This window comes from Camelus ferus, chromosome 6, assembly GCF_009834535.1.
Source record: "Camelus ferus isolate YT-003-E chromosome 6, BCGSAC_Cfer_1.0, whole genome shotgun sequence".
Lineage (NCBI taxonomy): Eukaryota > Metazoa > Chordata > Mammalia > Artiodactyla > Camelidae > Camelus > Camelus ferus.
The window spans coordinates 49,704,369-49,729,510 of record NC_045701.1 but is presented as its reverse complement, the minus strand read 5'-3'; the positions used below and the strand labels follow the sequence as shown (position 1 = coordinate 49,729,510).

At 41.5% G+C, this 25,142-nt stretch overlaps 1 protein-coding gene across 1 annotated transcript in view; it reads left to right on the top strand.

The window, feature by feature from the left end:
* Nucleotides 1-718: 718 nt before the first annotated feature.
* Nucleotides 719-25,142, top strand: part of MDGA2 (MAM domain containing glycosylphosphatidylinositol anchor 2) — a 690,959-nt gene continuing 666,535 nt past the window's right edge. Inside the window, exon 1 of the mRNA XM_006189475.3 lies at nt 719-1,315. Coding sequence (XP_006189537.2) covers nt 1,036-1,315 — 280 coding nt within the window. The 5' untranslated portion in view covers nt 719-1,035. The remainder of the gene's footprint in view (nt 1,316-25,142) is intronic.

The window sequence follows — 25,142 nt, the reverse complement described above, 5'->3', positions numbered from 1 at the left end:
CCACGCAGTTGGTGTCCTCCTCAGGCGGCCGCTCCCGCGTTCACCTCTGGATGCCAGCACTACGTTAGCCCAGGCAGGGAACCCCTTCGGCTGCTCCCTCCTCTAAACTCCCGTCTTGTCCCGACCGCCCCCACCCCTCCACCTGACGGGGGCAGCGCGGAAGCGAGGAGGACGCGCGCGGAGCCGGTGGGCACGCGTAGACGTGTGTGCGATCCGGTCTCTGCTTGGCATTCTCTCTCTCTGGCAAGTGGCGGTGCCTGGACTCTGCTTTCGGCTCCCGGAATTGGCGCGGCCGGCTTGAGCCCCCTCTTCGCTGGCGGGGCGCTAAAGGCTATTTTGGAGAACCGTGGCGGTGGAGGCGGCGGCGGCGGCTGAGGCTGGTGCTCGAGAGAGCTCCAGACGCACACCCTGCGCCCTGTCGGTCCCTCTCCTCCTTCCCTCTCCTCCCTTCCCTTCCTCCCCACCCCTGTCCCCCTATCCTCAGTCCTCCTCCTCCTCCTCTTCCTCCTCTCCCTCCTCTCCCCGCTCGGCGATGCGAGCCTGTATCGTGTAACAGGATTGGCGTTGCAATGGCAACTGAAGGAATGGGGGAAGGCAAGACAGCAGGGCTGGGGGCTCCGGACTGCGGGCGGGCGGGCCCCTGCCGCCGCTTGACGCTCCTCCGGGGACCTTCGCGAGTTACTTTGTAAAGGTGAACCCAAGCGAGGAAGCCCCTGCTCGGTGCCCCGAGTCAGAGGCCACTTCCTGCTCCGTGGCTGCCCGCGCCAGGCTCGCACCGCTCGGCACACCCGGCCCTTGCCCGCAGCCGCCGCCAGCCCAGCGCGCCGCCGCCGCCGCCGCCGCTGCGGAGACTCGAGCCCGCTACCCTGAAGAACACTTCGCCTTACCGCTCCCCTTCCCATCACGCCCCCTGCTCCTCCCTGGCGTCTGCGATTTTCCCAGGAGCCTGGTGTGAGTGCGGTGTGCGTGTGAGTCTGTGACCGGTATTGTGTTGTGAGAGTGTGTGTGTGTGTGTGTGTGTGTGTGTGTGTGTGCATGAGTGTGGAGTGTGCGGGGCTCCTGCGCTCCGCTCACGGTCGCCGCCGGGGAAGGACGGACGGACGGCGCTTCCCGCTTCGGCGAGCGGTTCCTGGGCACCCCGGCTCGGCCGGGGCGCGAGTGGAGCGCGCCCGGCTGGCCGCCGGCCTCCAGAAGGTCCCGCTGCGTCCTCCCTGGGCTGGATATGTTCATGTTCACGTGAAGATGGATTTAGTGTACGGTCTCGTGTGGCTGCTGACAGTCCTCCTGGAGGGGATCTCTGGCCAAGGAGTGTACGGTGAGTGGAATCGCGACGCTATCGTGACCTTGTGATTCTTCGGTAAGATAGGCTAGTGAGCGAAAAAGCACGACTCGCGCCGTTCCGGGGCCCCTCCCGACGTGGCTTTTGATTTACACTTCATCACGTTATTGGGAGCGATAAGGAGGCGGCCGCGCGCTGCGGATTGGGCTGCGAGCCGCTCCCCCAGCGCCTCGGCTCCGGCTCGGAGTTGGGTCGAGCCGGCAGCACCGCGCTCCTGAGAAAGAGTGGCTTTGCACTTGATTTATCCCCTCTGGGGACCCGAGCTCTAGCAGTCTTTGATTTAATACTGATTTGGCTCCTTACTTGCTTTTGTGTCGGTGCCCCGGTTTCCCCCTAAGGAAAGCTTCGAATGTGACCCCAGTGAGCTCCCCATTCCTCTCCGCCCACCCCCCGCCTTTTTGGGGGGATGGAGTGAATGCCTACTTGACTTGATTTTCTAGCTCAGGAAGTGGGTTGACAGTCGAGTTGCGTTCTGCACCAGCCGTTGCCATGAGTACTGACTTGGGGAGGGGAAAATAGCAGGCAAGATTCTCTGTGCCAGACACAATTAAGGGACGTGTTTATGTGAATGGATGAGCAAATGCATGAATGAACGGACCGCCAAGTTCGCGCGTCTCGGCTCCGGGTCAGGACACTAGTTCACTGCAACATGAACACAATCTCAGTTCTCAGGAAAACCCAGGACCGAGAGAGTTAGGACCCAGAGAAAAGCAAGCGTGTTCATTCGGATGTTTTTAAGTCCTAAGGAGCAAATCCAGGTTCCTTCGCCTGTCAGCAGTTGGCATCCTTGGCTTTCGGGACTGAAAGATACATTCACACACCCCCTCCAGGCTCTGACTGAAACGCGCGTCTTCTCCTGGGACAAGCAGGCGGTGCCTCAAAGGAAAAATAACTTTGTGTTCTCACGGTGTGGTGAGAAGGTTAGAACAGCCCTTCGGGGGACAGCAGGCCAAGTCTCGCCTACAGCTCCCAGCCCAGGGCCAATATCCAGAGAATGTGTGCTGGAAATTTGGCCCACTGCCTTTGGTCTCCCTCGTGGGTTTGGACCCCAGCGCTGCAGTGGTAGCCAGTGGTTGCCCCGGGAAAAGGGCTGAGTGTTGGTGGAAGTGCAGACCCTAGAAGTGACTGCGGAGTGGGCACGAAGGCAAGGGGACCCTGAGTCCTCAAACTCTCTGGGAACCTGGAGCGCGCAATGGGCGGGAGTTTGGGAACCCATGAGGGAGATCGACCCAGCCTTTACTTTCCACTGTGTCTGGCCCAGTGCTGAGCAGCGCTGGTGGCGGGGAGAGGGTCCCGAGCAGCCAGCACTGGCCTCTGCTGCACCTCATCTGGCACTCCCCTTTCCCGTCTTCCTACTTCCCTACTTGGCTCCCGCCAAGAAGTCTTCACTCTCTCCCTCTAAGCATGTTAATTTCCCCTTTCTCTTCATTCTCTTCTTTCCCCAAAGACGGGGAGCTTGCGTGGTGGTGGTGGTGCTGCTGCTGCGGCTGGCAGTGGTGTGTGCAGGAGAGAGATGCTGAGACTCCTCGAAGGTCTGATGTCTTGGCTAATAGCAGGAGGTGGGGCCTTGTGCAGAGCAGGAATTCATTTAGTGTTCTTTTGACTTCAGCTGGACTCTGATGTCCAGCAGCTGCAAGTGGATGGGATTCTGGGGATGGAGGAATGCTGCAGACAGAGCCTTCTTAGGGAGCTGTTCTTTGGTATGAGAGATTCTGAATTCTGCTTGTCCTAGTCTTTATTTCTCTCTCTTTGGTTCAGATCATCCCAAATAAAAGGAGTGTTTTTTTTTTTTTAATTTTGTGTATGTGTGTGTAGGAGATAATGTGAAGTGAGAACCCGGGGAGGGGAGGATGTATGGGAACTGTCTGGATTAGAAATGCAGAGTTCCGTTTTTCTGTCACTTTGTGTCATTCAGATTATTTGTCCTGGCAAGTCTCGTGTTGGGCAGTGGAAAAGTGTAAGATCTACGAGTGGAGACAAGTAGGGAACAATTGCATCAAAACAGTCCTGTGCCTGTGCTGCTTGACAGTGAAGAAGGATGCATTTCTGTTACTGAATTGATCATTGTGATGAAGCTGGTGGTCTTTTTTTTTTTTTTAATATTGATGTGGTTATTAGTCACTTAGCTAGGAATAGAATTGGCTTTGTGTGAAAATTAGTCAGCATCGCTAGTCGTTATAAATGTCATAGCTATTAGGTGGGTGAAAAAATATATTTATATATTACTTTTCACATATCTTACCACATCACAGAAGTGAGACTCTCAAAGTGGGAACCCTTACCCTTCAACACCAGCATTACCTGGGAACTTGTTAGGAATGCAGATTCTTGGGCTCTCCCAGACTTTCTTAATCAGAAATTTAGGGGGTGGGACCCACATTCTGTGTTCTCCACCTCATGTGCTGCATATGCTCAAGTCCAAGAACCACTGATAAAACTTCACGTTTCATTGCTTTGACTTTGTAAATCATGACCTTTCTTAACATGAAGTATTTTATTTTTATTTGTGGAAGCATTTGTAGAGAAGAGTATGGTTTTTTTATTTAGGGATAAAATATTGATCAGCTATAAAAATGACATAGGTATAAGAGTTAATGTAAGATTCTAAAGTGTGTTTTGAACATTTTACATGAAGAGCCTTGAAAATGATTAATTAAAAAAAGGAGGGCAATTATAAACAGAGACTTCAAAGACCTAGATAGGGACTTTGCTAGCATAAAAGTCTATATCCATGTACCCCTTTATTTGCCTTTTTTTTGCCAGATGTAAAACCATTCATGTTACACACAAAATATTATTTCTTAATATTGTAGCTAGGTTCAAGAGGAAATAAAATGATTTTATGGGTAATTCAGGCAAAATCACTTCACTATAGCCAAAAATTAATTCCATGATTTAGAAATGTATCATTGTAGCCTTTCTTCTTTGAAATAGCTAGTCAGCCTTTCACTCTTCTACTTTTAGTCTGGAGAACTCTGAGCATGAAATTTAGAATTTTTTAAGTAACTGAAAATATTTGTTTTAATGCCTAAATTATATTGTCTAGAGTTGCTATAATATTCATCCTGTAGTGCTCAATCAGCTTGGGACCATGTGCACTACTTAGGTATTAAAGTTTCTCCTATAGACCTAGGAACTTATTGTCATTTATCTTGGAATATGGCTTAGCAGACTTACTGCACAGTAGCTGAGATTTGTGTATGTGTGACATTTGGTAAGGTAGGTTATCCTTTGACTTATTCCTGCCTGTCTAATCTCCACCAATGATTCTGATGTCATTAAAAAACATTTTTAAAAACTGGCATTTTCCCCTATAGATATCTATATTTGTGTAGTTTTAAAAATCAATTTTTCTCAAGTTATATATTCTCCCTTCTTGAATTTTAAAAAGTTATTTGTGCTCAAACTTTTTCCTGAAAATAATTTTGGAGTTTTAAAGTTTTATTTTAATTTTCTTTTTTCCTATATTAAACATCACTGAACACCAAAAAGTCATTAAAGAACAATGAACTGGTACCCATTTTTGGTGTTATTAATTTTGTTGCACTAAACCCATTGCGTTAGGTTTAGGATAACTGATTAAACATAGCATCAAGGGTCACAGTGTAAACCCCAGCTAGGTGTGTACTACTGAATACTTAGAGCTGAGTGATCCAAAGTATTTTCCTAGTTTTGAAAGTTTTCTTTGTAAGTTATTCTGTGGATGTTAACTGGGATTTTTTTTTAAGAGAACCTGTTGATAATATGTAATACTGAGAATCAAATTTCCTGTAAACTTCACAGTTTTCTTGCTTAAAAAGGAAAAACTGCTCCTTTGCCACACATTGTATTTTTACTTCTGTTATACTGTTAATTTCCAAGGAGGCTAGTGAAAGATTATAACTGCTGTAGCATGGGACAGATCCCCACTACAGCTGAAAAACAGAATAAATGTCTGTGTCTGAATAGCTTTTAATAGGAGCCAAATTGACCAATGACTTGATATCCTAAAATAGTTAATGTACTGCCCATAAATAGCTTGCAGAATGTGCTAGAAGCAGTAAATAGAAAAAGTTTATCAACAAATATGTATAACAAATTAACAAGCTGTATTCTCTCAATTTAATAATAACAACTAACCTCATAAAATCTAAGAATGACACCTCAGGCAGTAGCTAACAGAAAAGACTTGGTGGAATTGAGAACATGGGGATAAGACAGGAAGGATCTGGAAGATATTTCAGACTGTTAGTGGGTTGAATCTAAATGCACAGATTGACCCAAAGGGATAAGGATGCTCTGGAAGGTCAGTTGATCATTACCTCCAGTCCCAGGATGTTGCCATCCTCACAGCAAAGTTACCCCACAGTGCATTGAATTGTGGTTTGGAGAAACCCTGTGATCAGATACTGCTTTTGATTGAACACATTTTTAAGGTGTCAGCCTGTGGGAGGAGAGAGGAGATGATTTTAATAAGTATTACTTAAAAAAAGTGTATCTGAAGCTCTACCATATACAATTAGCTCTAACCTTCTCTCTTCCCACTCCTCACCCCACTGTCCATGTGTGTTTGAGAATACACACACACACACATACACAAACTCACACACATACATACATGCACACATACCCTTAATCATCACCACTTTGGTCACCATTACAAGGAAAAGTGGGCTGTCCTTTGTATCTTGGGATTATTTTTGTCCATTCACAGTTGTCATGTTGCTGAGAATTCGCATGCCAAACGAACAGATTATTTTATACAGTGTTACTTGCTCATGGCTTGTCAGTGCCCTGGGAAGCCCCTAAGTGGACTGTTAACTATTTAAGATTGAGCAAGTTGTACATCAAGCCTAAGGAATCATTTTCTAGAGAACAAATCAGTGAGGGTGCTAGTGTTCTGACAATTAGGAATTAGAGGTTAAAAGTTTAGAAACAGTTCTGGTGAATGGATGTCACAAAAGAAATGCAAGGAAGGCATTTTTCATGATTCTCATGATAGTGGCTTAATTTTATTAAGTACTCCGGTGCTGACTCTTCTTACGGATATTGTGAATATTTTAGTTCTTGTTTTATAAGGCAAACCACTTTAAACCTCTTTTGAGAAGCAGGATACAAGCAGACTTTTCTGAAAACACATGCTCTGTATTCTTTTAAAACTCATTGTTTTAATGTGATTGAGGTAGGGCTCATGGGGATGCAACCTATAGCATGAACCTGTGGGTTCAGTGTATGTTTTAAGACGATGTTAGGAATCGTGATCTTGGGTTGCTGTCCAGCTGTAGAGGTAATCCACTCACGTTCTCCAACCTGGTCCTCATGCTTTGGGAAGAGTCTTGGAAGAGTTGGGCTCAAGGCTTGCAACCCACAAAGTCAAAGGCAGAGAGCCACCTGGTCCTGGAACTGAGCTCTAGAGCTTGGTGATCTTTGTTAGCTGCAGTGAGCCTAAGGGAATGTGCTGTCAGCTCCCAGTTGAATTGGGAAAGATAGTAGTTTCCTTTTGGGCTGTTTTGGAAGGACAAGCAACGTATCATATTGAGTGCATTTCAAGTATGAATAGGGTGAACGTTTTTAGCTTCACTGTAATTGCCATTAACTGAATGGTCCCTCAAAGTGAAATTTCATTTCTTTGCTTCAGTGACTGTCAATGTAAATATATTACTTAGAGCAGACTGAATAAATGGTTTCATTCATAGAACACTGTATCCTATTTTTATTTTCAAATCCAATTAATAAACTTTTGGCCCTGTAAAATCATGAAGCTGTAAATAGGAAGGGACTTTTATGATGACATTAAATCATCTCACTAATTTCAGGCGCAATGGCTTTACATTATGCTAGTCAGTTGATGGTCCTATGCTGTTTGTGAGATTTCTTTACAGAAAGAAATTTCACAACTCTTTTTTTCCAGAGTCCAGTCACATTCACTGGATGGATGTTTTTTGTTTGTTTTGTTTGTTTGTTTGTTTGTCACCTTGCTAAAATCTCTCATCTCCATTACTGGGGCATGCACTTAGTTATTTCCCTTTTTATTCCAATACAATTCCATTTTTTTCTTAACTATACCACCTTGAACTGATCCCAGTTAAGTTCTTCTATATTGGTTTCTTACTACTTTTCCAAGATACTATGCTGTTTCTAATCTTGTGTTTTAAAGCACTTTATTTCCTATCCTGTTGATGTAATTGATTGAATTCAGTAAGAAAGATGATTTCCATTTCATAATCCAAAGCATACATTCCCCAGGAGTTTGCAATTCACAGAAAAGGATTTCAAATATTAGGAAAATTTTTGGGGTCTATTACACATTTATTGTAAACTTATCATTTAAAGACATATTATGGTAGGAGCAAAGGTATTAGAAATTCTGATGTAACTTATTCTTTCTGTCTTTTAGTATGCCGCCTCTACAACTTTGCATACAAATAGGAGACGCCGGTTTCTTACTGTTCCCAATAAAAACTATTCCAAGGAGTGTTGTGTGGTTGGCAGATGGGGTCAAATATGTGACATGTTACCTTATCTGCAAGCAGCATATTTCTTGTCCTATTTTGATGTAATGAGAATGGGAGGGCTAAAAATAATGGAGTGATTCTGTGGAAAGGGAAGCATGTATGTCTTAAAGAGGAAAAGTTGGTTTGTAGCTAGGTCTCTTACAGTCCTAAAGGACAGCACAAAGGTCATTGAGATCTCAAAGAGGTCAGTAGAAAATCAGATGCTAGCCTGAAAAGGCTATTAGAAAAATGCATCTACCCTTTAGGTAGTAGCAAAACAGCAATGTTTTTTTTTTTTTTCCTGAAGAAAGTGATACTTTGTTTGTGTGTGACAGAGGAAGAAAAAAAATGTCTGTCGTTCCACTGAAAGACATCTTCAGGGAGATTTTTCTAGTCTTTTGGAAGGGAAAGATGAAAAATTCTTAAATAGAGCCTGTGGTCCCAGTGGACCAGATTATCCTACCGGCTAATTGACTATACATAAGGAGAGATAGGCACTGATTAAACATTGGGGCATCCTCTCTGTTATTTCTGAGTGGGGCTGTGAACTGGATTCAAGCCTCACCTCAGATCTACTTCCTACTGAAGAAGAGGAGGCTCCCCTGAGTATCCTGCGAAGGATAAAAAACTCTGAGGAAGATGCCTGACTTCTCAGAAACTGTTACCAGTAGGAGTTGTACAGATTCTGGGCAGATTTTAGTTAAGTTCTGGAACTTCAGTCAACAAAGTAACATATAATTGCTGTGGATAAAACATGTAGCTATGTAGTAAGGGCTGTGAAATCAAAAGAGTTTTCAAGTTGGGGAGATAAAGCCAAATAGAAGAACAAACAAAATAAGACTATGAGATATATATATATAAATATATATGCCTAGACGAGAGAGAACATTTATATCTGCCATAGTTGGAGGAAACTTGAAAAAGCTAGTACATCATGATTTGAGTCTTGAAAGGGAGTTGGTGTAATATAGGTAAAGAGGGAGGAAAGGGCATTGCTACAGCTTGGATCTCAGCTGCAGGAATGGTGGGGCAGAAAGAAAAATAACCGTGCAATAAGTATCTGGCATTAAGCCTAAGCAATTTCTCCAAAGTTTATCCCACCTAGAAAGATATATCTGTCTCTTAACTTCTGCCAACTCTGTCTAAGTCCAAAGTCTGTAGGTCTGTGAAATAAATGTTATTGTGTGATACTCTGGAACTTGCTCAGGTATTTATGTCTACCAAGTTCCCAGGTTTGTGTGTGTGCACCATGAAGCCACCTGACCTGCTCATCAGAAGATAAGAGAGTTGTCTCTAAAGTTCCTGTGGGATACTGAGCCCTCCCGAATTCCAGGCAGACTGGGGAAGCTTTGAACCTACAGAGCAGCTCCTTTGGGAGTTAAAGTCAAAGACTTTTCAAAGCCTTTTTAGAGTGCCTACTACTTAGAAGCGGTGGACTGTGGGTCCAGAATGACTTAAAACATCATGTTGTTCTTTACAAATGTACAGCCACTGAGATGAATGCATGGCCCTTATGAAAGGAGAGGTATGTGCTTTCATTATTGTTTTTTTTATTTTTTGTTTTATTCTTGCACAAGGCAGCATGATGTGGTTGAACAGTGTTGGGGAACTTGGGCTTTCTCCTTGTTCACCTACTACTTTACTGTGTAACCATAGGCAAAAAACAGTCTTAATCTCTCTATCCCTTGGTTTCTGTATCTAATAAACTCTTGGGAAAGTGGGCTGTTACACAGAGAAAATGTAAATAACAGCAAGAATAAGAAAGTGTGGTTGCATTTTTATACCATGTGTAGAGGAAGAACTCATAGTGTCTTAAAAAAAAGTGCACTCAGGTAGTCCAGCAGTTGGACCTCATGGAAAGAGTGCCATTTGGTTCTTAGAACAGAGTAAGGGGCTAGGAAGTAACAAAGAGCAAGTAATTGTTTTCTGGAAAAAATAATTCCTGTCTATCAGTCTAGCAGAAAATAACTCAAATGGTATATTTTTAAACAGTGCATGTAATATTACATGGAAATGCTACGTGACAGGCATCTCACATGCACGTGTGGTTGGTGTTGCTTTGCAGACTAGTCTCCTCTCAATCCACATGACCCTGGAGTTTCTCCTTTTGCTCCTTAATGGTGGGGCGCTAGCACCCCCCTATTACTGTCACCTAAAACCTTATGGTTATGAGTATATTTATATATGTTCAAATATGCATATAAATCTTGCTTTTGTATCAAGGATTGTGAATAGTCTCAATATCCTGCCATTTTGAGACTAACTGAAAAATGGTATATAAAAATAATACATCTAGATGGAAAAAATAGGTATATATTTATAAGAATACAAATAATTGATAATTTAAAAATAAAAGCAGAGAAAAATGAGGATAAATCATTAAATGGGACTATCACAAATTTATCATGTATTTGGTCCTAAAGTGACCAAAATTGCTGTTTCTCACCTAATCCCCTAAACATTTTTAAAAAATCTATTTTTTACAATAGAATTTTAGAATTACCTGTAAAGGCTGGAACCTTATTCAACATTAAACTGTAACAGCTACATACATAAGATAGCATTTTTATATGCAATTTATGTTGATGATCCTTGGCAAGCACTTGGTTTCTAATTTTTGAGGGTGAAAGGTAATTCACCTCAGTAACCTCTGTTCATATACCTAACTCGATGGGAGAAATTCATTAGGCTAGTATTCTGAGTGTCAGAATATTAGCTAGATATAGGTTGGGATTATTGGTCAGGTACTTCTGTAACCAAACCAAAAGGTCATCTTTACTTAGGACTTTAGATAGACAACAGAATTATTGGTTGAGTATAATTTCCCCCATCATCGGGAATGAACAATACTGACTTTGCTAAGCATGTCCCTTTAAGCATGTACACACAGTGGACTCTGTGACACGCCATGCACAGATTTAACTGATGTGTAGTTTTGGAGTTGGTATTTGTCTTGGTATTTCAGAGTTACTAAAGTTATTATCAAGAAGTTCTGTGGTTATTATTTTTATCCTGGTTCTGAACCCTTCCTTTTTCATGGCTTATTCTACACCATTATTATGATTCTCCCCTCAGTCTTTTACTCACTCACATTTTTCATTTGATTCGTGTTTCACACCGGACTATACAGCCCGCACCCTTTCCTTGATGGAGCTGCTATATTAATATTAAAATTTTCAGTGTTAGTCCACAGTTAATCAAAGCTCCATCTTGGGCTGATTTTGTCCCTATTTTGTCATGTGTAGATTCGTCTAAGTATAATTGTCTGAGGAGGTGCGTCCCTCTCCCATTCTGACCATTCCCTGCAATGTTGTAAACTGTGTAATGACATCATCACTGTGAAGAGTGGAGCTTAGAAAGCTCCCCTGCTTTACCCAAGACAGAAGAACTCCCAGTGGGCTGCAGCCTTTTTTACTCAGAGTCTACTTACTCCCTGAGTATTTCCTGTGTCTCACTAACAAACATCCTCCCAGTTGCAGCAGCTGGTGTTGAAAGAGTTCCTCTTCTTGCTCCCTGTGATCTGGTGATTTACTGTGGGACTCTATTATAGTTATATGATTTTGGTTAATATTTCAAAAAGTACTGAAGTTTTCAATTTTCCATCGTCATTGAAAACTCACTCGTTAATACTTAAACGCTCTAAACTTACTTAAGCAAAGAAGTACTCTGAAACGTTTGAGTTTAATCACCTCTCCAGTTTCAGAGAAAGTTTAAAGAAGAAATCTATCTACAGACACAAAAACTACATACGTATATATTTGTATATACAGTTTGTATGTATATACATTAAAATACAGATTCATATATATATGTATATATATGTATTAACTTTCTATTTAAGTAAGTGTGTATGTGTGGGTGTGTCTTTGTATTCATGAAGTGAGTCTCAGGAAATCATAGCTGAACTTAAGACAGCCTGAGGAACTGGATGGCTTTCTCGCTTCCCTTGCAGAGCTGACTGATTCAGTGTTGAGCGCAGGCATGCAGTCTCTCACCTGACATCTTGTTTTTAAATCTCTTTTGTGATAATTCGTGTTTATATTGTTCACCAGTTTATAACATTACCTTCAGAAACTCACATTACTTCTTTTATCTTCTATATTTTCTCAATTGACAGAAGAGAAAGTTTTCTCAGCTGCATAACAGCAATATATGTACAGCTTGTTTTATATACACAGTACACAGTAATGTGTATACTTGAAGCCCAATGTCACCTGCATACTCAGAAGACCTTCCCTCCCGCTCTGTTAGCCAACTCTTTATACTGGCCTTTTCTCGTTTTTCAAGTGGGATTTTAGAGCATCAGTCATACCTGTCTTCAAGCGTGGATTCGAAAATACGTCTATAAACCAAATTTAATTAACTTCAATTATCTGCCTTATTTTTCCATCTGTCATTGAAAAATAATCAAACAGAGGATATCGTAATTTTTTCATAGAATAATTGCCATTTTTCAGGTGCTTCCTATATGTCACACCTTGTACTAGGAGTTTTATATATACTATGCTATATACTCTAATCTTTGAATGAGATAGATGAGAACTCTAAAACTCATAAAGTCTAAGTAACTATCATATAGTTACTGGGCTGAATTTGAAATCAAATGTGAACTCTATAAAAATAATTATTTGTATATGTTCTTAAATGTATTATTAAATTATATTCATATATGTATGTGTTTATACCCACTGTGATTAAATCATGCACATACCTGGCTCCTTTTGTGCCATACAAGAGACATCTCAAACAGTATACATTTAAAATGAAAATTGGGTGATAATTTCTAGCTTTTGACCTGAGAAATATATATATAGCTAATGTGAGTGCTTTATATCAGTTTTCTTTCTTGAAAAAGGAAAGTATGATTTATAATTTTGGGGTTTTTTCTTTTTCTTTCTTTTTAGAATCAAAATGCCCATACTAAAAGGCTCTCTCTGGTATGGCTTATTTTTGGACTAGTAGGGTATTTTAAGCACATTCATAATTAGTGACCTGTAAAAATGAAGATGTCGCTCTACTAGATATTCTGCAGAAGTAGTTAAATTCCTCCATGTGAAATAGGAAGCATGTGCTTTATAAAAAAAAAATAACTGCGGTCAAGTGTACTACTTTATTTTCCCCCAGGCTGATTGACAATCACTGGCCTTGGTAAGATTGATAGTTAAATGTGGTGTTTGGCCTGATTTTTGCCTAGAGTTCCCTCTGGGTACTGCTTGGGCATTTTTTGCACAGAGTTAATTGAAGAGACTATATCAGCGGGTTTCTTTTCTTGAAAATCTTGTTGTGCTCAAGAGGGACAGTTGATTGCAAGCTCTGCCCTTCTCTTAGCTGCCAGGGAGTTCCTCAAACCTCAAAGCTTACAAATTAGTGCAGTTTAGTGATTTGTTTTCGGCTTTTAGCCACAGCATTTGCTACTATAAACGTAATTTTTTCCCTGTCCTTTTTGAATGCAGTTACTGTGTCGTATGGTGTAACCCTGTACCATTCTGGCTATTGTGTGATTAATACAGAAACTGCTTCGATAGGAAACCATTTCAAGAGAGAACAGGAAAGGTATTATATTCAGCTGTAGTGCCATGCATTTCTAAACAGCTGATGTTTTCTTTTAACTGATCACCACCCCCTAAATTTTCAGAGGCAACTGAAGCTTTAAAACTTTAACTCTTAGTTCAGTCTGGCTGCAGTGCCCTGAAATTCATTACACATTCACATGTCACAGTAGGGAATTCATTAATTCTGTAGTGTAACTGTGTTGTTATTGTTGTATTTTAAAGTTAGACCTCCTTGTTTTAAGAATATGGAGAAACATTGATTATGTGAATTTTTCTCTGAACAGTGCTTCTTCATACTTGAACCAGATACTTGAACCTGGTGGGCTGTGACATTTTGCACACTGAAAATTGTGATAATATTGTTAAATGGAGTGGACCGTCGTGTATTTTGCTAAGAGCCTCCGGTTAAACTGCAGGCCTTTGTAGAGAAATAGAGTAAAAGATGAGTCAAATCAAAGTTCAAAAGAGTTTAATCATAGATTATATGTTTTTACTACCTCCCATATTTAACGCTACCTTTGGGAGTACTTACAAAAACTAGTGCACCCTATTTTTATGTCTTTCTCTACTTCTAATTTTTGTGTTTTATGATACCTTAGATGCATATATTATTTTTGGATGAAGCTGGATAGTGTTTAATGATTGAGGTATAAAATTATATACCAAGATTTAAGTGCATCTGTTTGTTATGATTTATCATTTAATTGAATATGATAAATATTAACAATTCAACTGAGTGTCTGAAAAAGCTGGAATAGAGATTCTTAAACAAAATAAAGGACGAAATATCTTATAAACCTGAAAATGCTATTAAAATATCTTTAGTTGTGACAAATGGTATAGATATTTTTAAAGATTATTCTAAAATTGCTCTAAGAATCTTCTCTAGTGGCTTAAGTACTGACTGCTTCTCATTCATTGTTCATAGCTGTCTTCCTCCCAACAATTATTATGACATGGCAGAGGTTTTTTCATTATTAATGAAAAACTCAGCATTTCTACAGATGGGAAGTGTTTGATAAAGCAAATAAGTGAAAACCAGTAAAGCAAACTTCCAGTATACTATTGGGTGCTACTCTAGTGGGGTTTGGATTCACGGTTGCATGTGGAGGAACAGGTGAGTTAATCTGGTCATGGGACTGGCTAAAAATAGGCAGAATCTGCTGGAATCAATTTACTGCTGTTGCAGAGATCATTGGGCTTTCATGGGAGTGAGTAGAATGGATCAAGGCGGGATGTGGTGTCTGCATGTCAGAGGTTGGCTTCCCTGGAAACCTGGAAACCAAGGGAGGCTGAGAGGAAGATTACTGTGCTGGTTGTTTGTGGGGAGTGCTCTTGGCAACCACACCTGGAAGAGAGGGGGGGAGCCAGAATTAAGCAGAGGGGAGAAGTGGAGCCATGATTCAGGTGCAGCAGAGTCCTAAACTTAGCGGATGGGGTACTATGAAGTTGAGGTGGACCTTCAGAGATATCCCAGATAAATAAAAAATCCTTTTCATCCCCTTATCTACCAACCACTGGATGTGGGCTGCCCCTGGGGAGGGGGCAACATATCTCTGGATGAGGTGGCTCCTTACAGTTGAAAGCAAATCCTAGGAGGAGCTCAACCGTGAGCCATCAGGAAGTAACACTCTTGGAAGTTGAGGGGATGGATGTCTTCATGCGGAAGGGATTCAGACAAGGCATCACTTCTAGACATCACCCCTTATGGGGTTCATGTCTGCTTGCTTATGAAAGTTCATCCCAGCTGGGAACTGGTCCTCTAGGAGCAGGCCTCATTTCTTAGGGAAACATAGAAGGAAAAAGTTCCTCTTGGGAGGAACTTGATCCCCTGCTGCTGTGCCTGATCTCAGAACCCTGTCTGATACTCATCACCTGTCTTTCTACCACCTTCTCTAGATCTCCCTCACCCCCAGCCAGCAGCTCTGATGGGCTGGATGGTGAGCTTGGTGAAGTGACGCTGAAGGGCCTAGGATCCTGGTCCCTGTGCCCTATGCCCAGGAGTCTCCCCCAGCTGCTGCGTTTGTCCGTTTGCTGTCAGAATTGGGAGGGAGCCCCAGCAGATTCTTAAGTGGGTCACCAGGGTGCTCACATTGAGTTATAGCAGTCTTGCCTTCTTTTAATGATCAGGGTTAATTATCCATGCCTGAAAGGTGACTTTTTTGGGTTTTTTTTTTGGCCTACTTCTCTTTTACACAAAGAACATACAGTGACTAGGTGGCAGTTGACACTGGAGTTTGAGACTCCTTCTGTTAACCCTGGAGGACATGTTACCCCTCTGGAAACCAGGACAAGACATCTTAGCCACCCAGAGCCTAGAACTGTGAGGACTGGAAGCACAGATACCCCATGTGGGTTACTAGGTGTGAAGGTAAATGGGGCTCTTGGACCTCTGTGTTTTACTTACGAAGGACGCAGCTCCACACAGTGGTCATTAACTTAGGTTATACTACATCCTAGGAGTGTGGTGCTTAATCCACTCAGGGTCTTATCTTCAAGTTGCCATATAAGACCATTCTATTATTCTGTCAGATAAGCAGCTTTTGGGTGGTATGTGATGTGATAGAACCAGTAGATTTTATTACACTAATTTCTGTACCTTTTTTTTCTCATCAGTGGAGCCCTGTGTTCAATGCAATGTTAGGAGGAATCCTATTTGGGTGGGTTATATATTCTGAAAGCCCTTGGATTGAGGTGCTTGCTGAGGTCCTGTAGGCAGTTAATATAAACCCATACCCAGAATTTGTGTCAGTTCTAATCAGGATGACTTTCTGTTCCTGTGTAGTCTGAGTGGAGTCTAGTGCAGTCAGTTACCGCCAAATGGCTGGCTGGTCTCCTTGAGGAGTGGTGTGGATCGGGGTCTCTCCAGCTGGTAGGTTGGACAGCAGCAGTAGCTGGATAAGCCTGTGCTGCTCAGTACGTGCATGGGGTCCACACTTTTCACTATGGCTACTTTCCTTTTGTACCTGTTGAACCACGTTGAGGTGACTCCTGGCGAGCCTGCTGATGCCAGCTGGTCAGCTCATTCTGTCTGTTTGGCTGTTTATTGCTTTACTCTAATTACTATTGCTCTGTAGAAAGCTATCCCAACTGCGTGATACAGAGCATTTGATTATGTTCATGGATTCTGTGGGCCAGGAATTCATATAAGGGACCATCAGAATGGCTTATTTTTTTTGCCCCATAATTTCTGGACCCTTACCTGGGAAGACTCGAAGAGGGTGACCTGACCTCTAGGGACTGGAAGATGACATCTGGGTGTCTTCATCATGGCTGACAGCTGGGACCTCAGCTGGGTTGGCATGTGGAAGGGCCCACATGTGGCCTCTCCATATGGGCCCTCACAGTCTGGGCTTCATCACAGCATGGCGGCTGGATTCCAAAAGCGTTTATCCAGGAGGATGGAAGTGGTCTCCTGGGATCTTGCTTTGGAAGTCACACGCATCAATTCTGTGATACTTTTGTCTGAGGCAGGGACAAATGTCCACCCAGGTTGAAAGGAAGGAACTGTAGGTCCCACTACTTGATGGAAATAGTGCCAGGTTCATATTGGAAGAAGGATTTGTGTGATGGGAGAAATTGTTGCAGCCTTCCTTAGAAAGTACAGTCTGCCACATGACTCTTGGTGGATGCTGCCTTGGGGGCAATGACATGACAGACAAAGACCTGTCTATCTTGTGCCCTCTCCAGGCCTCCAACCAACCAACCAGCCAAGCTATTCACTGCCAATAATTAAGTAAGTAAGTAAGTAAGTATATATTCTTACCTCAGCTACTTCTCTTTCCACACAGAGTGTATGATCCCTGAAGCTCTGCCCTTTGGGTGGATTTCCCCACATTGCTGACTTTGAAGGCACTCCCTAGTGGGGCTTCAGGGCAGGTGCAGTGCCTTCTTAATTTGTATCACATATCAAGCCAGCCAATCTGTGGACCATTCTTGGACTTGGTGGTTTTTAAGGGACTCCCCATGCAGTCATGAGTATGAGCTGAGGGTAATGAGAAAGTGCTCACTCTCCAGGGTAGATGTAGGGGTCTGGACCTCTGCATGGAGCTTACTTGTGCATTCTCTGTCTCCTAATGCTCAGTCCCAAATATACCTTTTTCATCTGATAATGGGTTACTTCTGGACCTGCTTGATCTTGCATGACTTGGCTGACAGAATCCAGCTTATAATGGACATTTATGGCAAAATGATCTCTTAAAAGCCTATGGTCAGGCACTCTGCCTAAACAAGGCTCTGTAGTACATCATAAACTACTTTCAAATGATTTATAATTCTCTATTGCAAATGCCATGGGTTTTCTTAAAAACCTTAGGTGTCTATACTGTAATTCTTATTGGGGCTTGCCATAAAATCTATATGGTATTTTCTCCCACCAGAGATTCTTCTAATATCACAGAGTCTGTGGGATCATATGGCCCAAGCTTCGGGATTTCTTCATTGCTGCCTATACTTCCAGCAAAGCCTTTGACGTCCCCATGCCCCACGCCAATCCAGCATCCTTCTGTCACACGTGGTAAATGGGTCAGAGAAGTATTCCTAGCATAGGACATATTCCCTCCTGAATTGAAAGAAGCCTGTTAGGGATTGTGCTTCCTTCTTAGTGATGAACAATTTGAGATGTAGTATTTTGTCCTTAGCTTATGAAGAGTTATCCTCACGTTACTCAGGCCTTTGAGCTCTAAAACTTTCATTGATAGGGTGTTTATTTTCATCCTCTAAGCACATGTGTTTTACCGAGGCTTCTAAAGTACTTGCCTCTTTTTGCTTATCTGGCCCACTTAATAGAATATTTTTGATACAAGGGATCAATGTAACATTTTACATAATGTCCATTAAGTTCAGATCCTTTTAGACTATATTATGATAAAGGATAAAAAACTTATTATAGGCCTGGGCCAGGGTGGTAGATATATGCTGCTGTTTGCCCCAGGTGAATGAGAACTCTGGTTCTCCTTCTGGATAGAGATGGACAGGAATGCATTTACTAGGTCAAATGCCAAGTGCTATGACCCAAAGTTGTATCAGTCTTGCTCTAGCAAAGATACCACAACTAGCCAAGCACCTGCAATTGGTGTCTCTCCTTGGTTGAATTTCTGGTAGTCCACTCTCATCTCCCATCATCCATTGTTGCATTGACCAGACTAGTGAGTAAGATTAGGACATGATGCTTCCTTTAGGGTTTAGGAGTGGTACTGATAGCTTTCATTCCTCCCAGAAAACAATATTGTTTGTGCTTTGCTATCTTGGTTTAGGGTTGGGGTAATAGACATCTTAGAGAATCCCCTCACCCTGGCTGCCACTCTGCTGCTGCTTATGATTAATTGAGCCAACACCACTTCTGATGCTAAATGCCTCAACCTGGCCTCTGTTATTTAGAGATCCTGTCAATCCCACGGCTGTCAGGGAACCCGGTTCTATGAGGACATCTCCTACTGTCAGTCCTGACCTCAGCAATGTCAAGACCCCTCTCACTGGTGCAGACATAGTTGGTTGGTGAGTTTTCTGGCTTAAGTAGTATATGTACTCAAGCTTTCTCACTCTCTGACCCTTGTAAAAATATTCTTTGTTAGTCATTCTGTGGTAAGAGTATATTGTTTGGTCTGGTTAGCCCCATTTTCTAGAGAGCCCAGAGATAATGAAACCCCTCTCTTCTTCCCCCAGATAACCAGTACTCTTGGTAATATTTAAGAATACTCTGTTGTCATACACTGTATTTCGACATTGGACCAATTATACATTTGGCTTCCAAGAGGGTTGTAATGGACAAAATTGTGTCCCCCAAATTCATATGTTGAAGCCCTACCCGCAGTGTGACTGTATTTGGAGATCAGGCCTTTAAAAAGGTAATTAAAATTAAATGAAGTCGTAAGGGTGAGACCCTAATCTAAAAGGACTGCTGTTCTTATAAGAGGAGGAAGAGACCCCGAGGAAGCGCCCACACAGAGGTGTGAACGCAGCAAGGAAGTTGCCATCTGCAAACCACAGAGAGAGGCCCCTGGGGAAAACAGTGCTACCAGCACCTTGAACTGGGACTTCCAGCTTCCAGAACCGAGGGACAATATCTCTGTTGTTTAAGCCACCCAGTCTGCGGTATTTGGTATCTGCTAATGGCAGCTCTTGCTCGTGAATACAGGGGTCAGTAAAAGAAACTGATTACAACAGCATTCATCTATCCCCCTCACCAGGAATGAAGCGCACTCTGTCTTTTGGTCTACTTTTCCACCACATGCCAGGTTTCTGGCACTTCTCTTTCACTTAGTAAGAGGTGCCACTTGCCAGCCAAGTTTGCAAAGCTGTCCTACCAGTATTGTTGCACTATTTCTTGGGATCCTCCCTAGGGTGTTAATAATCCTTTATCATAGGAGGGTGCTCCCATGTCAAACAAACTCTCCCTTATCCAGCTTTTTGTCCTTTTGCATCTTAATCCAGCACCTTTCAAATCCGTTCCCCTGCATGCTCCTCCAGCTCCTGCTAGAGCATACTGCCTAAATTTCCACTTCCTTCAGAGCATACTGTCTTTTGTTAATACTTCCATGGCTGAGCTATGTTGTCACTTAACCCTAGTCATTGGATTGGTTACCAGTAGAGGGGTTAGAGATAGATTCTAAGGCAGAAATGTGTAGTCTTGCTGGACCGAGGTCTCTGCATCAGTGTACTCTTAGTAATCCAACTTTCTGTTCCATTCCCTGAGACCTCAGACCCAGCCCCAGAGTTACTCGCCTGACTCTGGGACAGTGTTGGTGAGGTCCTGTGGCTCTTGTGGACCACTGTCCCTTTCCTCTGTCTGCAGGCTCAGCAGTTCCCCAGCCAGTTGCGACTTACCCCTAGTTGTTGACCTGTTAGGCAGGAGAGAACATAGTGGCAAATCCTGAGTGGGGCTCGTGCCCTGTTGCAGAGAATTGTCATTTGGACTGTCTTTGAGTAAGGAGGATGTAGGAAGCACTAGTCCCTAATGGGGAGGAATATGACACTTCTCTAGGCACACGTAGTCCAGGAACTGATGTCAAGACTGTTGCGTGTATCAAACCTGGCTTCATTTCCTAAGTCTTCAGTGCTCACGTCTTCCCACATGCGTCCTTTATTTGGAAGTAGCAGACTTTTCAGATGAATTCATCTGTATCAAAAGCCTCTAACCTTGTAATTAAGTTCTGGTCCTGATCTTCAGGGTCAGGGTTTTTTTTTGTTTCCTTTTTTTTTTTTTTTAACCTTTTATTTGTAAGGAGGTAAGATGAGATTGTTTTCATTTACTGACAAGAAAACTCTCTCCGGCTTTCACACTTGATCTTAAGTTGATGATTGTGTTAGTTTTCTATTGCTGTTGTAACAAACTACCACAAACTTAGTGGTTTAAAGCAATAAAAATTCTCTTACAGATGTGTAGGTTAGAAGCCTGACGTGGGTCTCAATGGGGTAAAATCAAGGGGTCAGCAGGGCTGTATTCATTTTTAGAGTCTCTAAGGGAGAATTCATTTCCTTGTCCTTACCAGCTTCTAGAGGCTCCCATATATCTTGGCTCATGGCCCACTTTTCCATCTCCAAAGCTCACAACATTGTATCTCTCTGTGCCTTCTTCCAAAATTCACATCTCCCTCTGATTACATTGGACCCACCCTGAAAATCCAGGGTGTTCTCTCTATTTTAAAGTAGCTGATAGCGACATTAATTTTGTTTGCAACCTTGATATCTCTTTGCGGTGCAACCTAATATAATCACAGTTTCTGGAGATAAGGATGTAGAAATCTTTGAGAAGGGGGCGGTATTCTGCCAACCACAGTAATAAACTGTTGTTAACCTACCATTATCTTCTCAAATGCCTGGGTAGTCCCCAGCAACAAGCATCTAATTCTGTATTCCTTGTAGTTAGTTCTTACCCCAACCTCTCAATACCTGAGACATTGCGTATGCCTTCCTCCAGTATATCGTTTCAGTCCACCTAGGTAAGACATAGATAAAATTATAAAAATCTCAAGCAGTCTTCATCATAGATCTCAGCAAATCTCAGCAAAGAACTATTGCTTCCACGATGTTCCTCTGATGAATGAATTCTGTTCTTCTGGAAAATTTGTTACTACTGTCTTGTGTTACTTATGTTCTGTAGAAAATGAATTTTGGTGTGGAGGAGGGTGTAGCTCAGTAGTAGAGTTCATGCGTGGCATACACAAGGTCTTGGGTTCAGTTCCCAGTACCTCCATTAAAAACAAACAAACAAACAAACAAACAAACCTAATTACCTCCTCCCCACAAAAAACAAACAAACAAACAAAAAAACAAAAAGAAAGAAAGAAATTTAAAAATGAAAAAAAAAAAAGAAAATGAGTTTTTAAAAAATGAAAAATAAGGACCTTAAAAATAAGAACCTTAACTGTGGCAATTTCAGATCTTATGTTGAGAATTTTTTCTTGTCCATCTAAGAATTTTACTGGATAATAAGGATCTGCCTGGAGAGCACTCATACCCACCAGGGCCCCATGAATTTGTTGTTGGAAGTGAGGGGGGTGAAAATGGTGATTAGATGGTCTACCACACGTACGTCCTCGTCAGCCTGTATCTGGCTTGGACTTCCAGCTACTCTCTGTGGTGTGGTCAGTATTTCAGTCGTACATGCTAACTCTTTAGGAGTTTTGAGCTCCTGATTTCTGAGTCTGAGTTATAGTCCTTATTCATTTTTACTTTTTTGAAAAAAATTGAAAGTGATATATTTTCTTTCCACTGTTACCACAGGGTATTGCTGGAGAAATGTGTGTGTTTGTGTATGTGTATGATATGGAAAAGAACTTCGAAATTTTAAAAATTATTGCAGAATTAGAAGGTGCTATTTTCTTACCCAACCTTTGTTTTCCTCCTTTGCTGATATTTCAAGGACTTGTTTTCCCTCAAGAACTAATTGTATAAACTTGAAATAATTTTAATGGCATCTTCATAAGTTTTACATTTATTAATTACAGCCTGATTCTATTTAAAATATATGCATATTGTAAATGTTGTATAAATTAATGTTTTCAGATGAAAGCAAATTACTTGGTGAGTTTTCCACCGTTGGAGTTAGCTGTGTTCATGCAAAATTTAAGAACATTTGTGTATCATTTGATACCTTTATTGGTTGTTATGTATATATAATGAAAGTTCAGCTTGCTCTGTGAATAATTTATTATGTCTATATAGAACTTTTATTTTAAGAAATAATAGATGAGAGGTATATTGGTCATATTTAAGTTTTCTGTAAGTAACCTTTCTTATTCAAAAGAGCTTGAGATGTTCCAATAGTACTGTGTAGTAAAGGAAAACAGTATTTTCTTACAAAGAAATCTGTTTCACAGATAGCACTTGTCTGTATCCTTTGCTAGTTCCCCCTCTTCTCAGTTATCAGATATCAGAGATTCTCAGAGTTCTATCCTTGTTCTTCTTTTTTTCCTCACTCTGCACCTTCTTACCTTAGGCGTTTTAAATACCATCTCTGTCTGATGAGTTGCAGACTTGTACTCTGTATCAGATCTTTGTTCTGTGCTCCAGAGCAATATAGGTTGCTGCCTCTTTCACATTTCCATTTTGATTCTTCAGAGGCATCAAAATTAATATGTCAAAAGCTGGACTCTTGATTGCTGCCTGAGTCTTTCTCCTCAGCTTTTCCCTTTTCATTAAAGGTCACTCATGTCTACCCAGTGGTTCCCTCATCCGCCTGAATGACACTTGACCCTGCCCTATCCTTAATGTCCCCTCAACCGGTCTGTCACCTTTATTGTGGATCAGGCCCCAAACAGGTCTCAGATGTACTGCTGCCACCACCCTGGTCGATGCCACTTTTATATTTTGTTTCTGTAGGTGCAGTAGTTTCTTCCCCCAACCTTTATAAACAACGTCTACACCTACTTCATACATCTCTGTACATATATCCATACATTAAGCCTGCGTGATTTTTTAAGACATAAATTGAGTTATAGCACTCCTCTATTTTAAAAGTCACTCAGTCATTTCTCATTCCTCTGAAGATAAATTTGAAACTGCTGCCATCCTTGAACATTTAAGATGTGGTCCCAGCACACACCTCTAGCTTTGTCTTGGATTGCTGCTTTCTTTAAACATGGTGGTGAAGACACAGTTGTTTTTATTTCACCCTGCAAACCTGCTGACTCTTTCTTACTTCAGAATCATTGTACATGCTTATCTCCTGTTCTGAAATTTTCTCCCCTGTGTTAGTCAAAGTTCTCTGGAGAAACAGAACCAATAGGATGTGTATATATGTATAGTCAGAAATTTATTATAAGAAATTGACTCATGATTGTGGAGATCAACAGGTTCTAAGCTTGGTAGTCAGCAAGCTGGGAGGCCTAGGAGAACAGAGGGTATACAGTTCCCATATGAAGGCCATCAGGCTTGAGACCCAGGGACAGGAAATGTTTCATTTCAAATCTGAAGGCAGGAAAAAAAACAGTGTCCCAGTTCAAAGGAGGTCAGACAGGAGGAGTGCCCTCTTACTTGGGGAGGGTCAGCCTTTTGTTTTATTTAGGGAGGGCCAACATTAGGGAGGGCCATCTGCTTTACTCATGTTATTGATTTAAATATTATAAATTCATCCAAAAACATCTTCACAGAAACATATAGAATAATGTTTGACCAAATATCTGGGCACTCTGTGACCCCAGTCAGTTTAATGCATAAAATTGACTATTACATTTTTGTTACTGTCTTGCAGTCCTTTCTGCCTAATTCATCCTGATTTTTCAATTCTCAGACTCAAAAAAAAAAAAAAAGCCCTTCATGATCACTCCCTTGACTTAAATTTAAGTCCACCAGTAAGCCTCTCATAGCTTCATATAGTTCATCTTTGAGTGCTTATCATGATTTATTGTTCTGTATTTACCTGTGCAATAATGTGCTTGGCAATGTATCTTCCCCACTAAATTGGATGACCCAGAAGGACAGGGACTGCTCTAACTTATTCGCCACTTATTCATTGAGCACTTCCCAGTTTTCCTCACACAACAGTTATTTTATTGGGCTGGAGAATGATTGGATAGATCCATGAATGAACTCTTTAAGTTGTCATAGAAGTAGTCATTACAGTCTCAAGATAACAGACAGTAGGAAAGTTTTCCCGTGCTAAGTTACCATTTTCTCCCTCATCCCTTAAAAATTACCCCATAAGTTTTTGGTGAAAATCCAAAGTTACTCTGAATCTCTGGGACTATAGAAATAATGATTAAATCATTTCAGTCAAAATACAGATATTTTGCATAATTAACTTTAGAAATTTTCTATTATATTGCTATTTCCAAGTAAGTAAGTGCTCTAAGTATAAGACATGAGGTCAGAAGACATAGATAAACCATCATCACTGTTAACATGACAGCTTCAGGTACAACAGTTGTTACTGATGTAATTTTCGGTAAAAATACATGACCTTTCTACCATTTTGTTTGCATTCTGAAGAAGGTATGTCTAAAATGGTTTAATAAAGAAGTTGAACTTATATGAAGAAATCAGGAAATCATGTAGTTTATTTTATATCATCTTCACTTAGGTCAAAATATACTTCTGAAATGTATTCTGCTGAGACTTGTGTGATTTTATTCATTTAGTCTTGTTCTATCTAGAAATGCTTTCACTTCCCATTTCTGGTCCCTTGTCTGCCGTTGATCCTTTCCTGACTACACCAGCCACTCAGATCTCATGCTGTCAAGCTGAGCTCTTCTTGCACTTGTATTTCAATGCCTTATAGTTTAGTTCTCTATTTATCTTTGGTTAATTGCTCTCTATTTATCTTTGATTACAATTGTT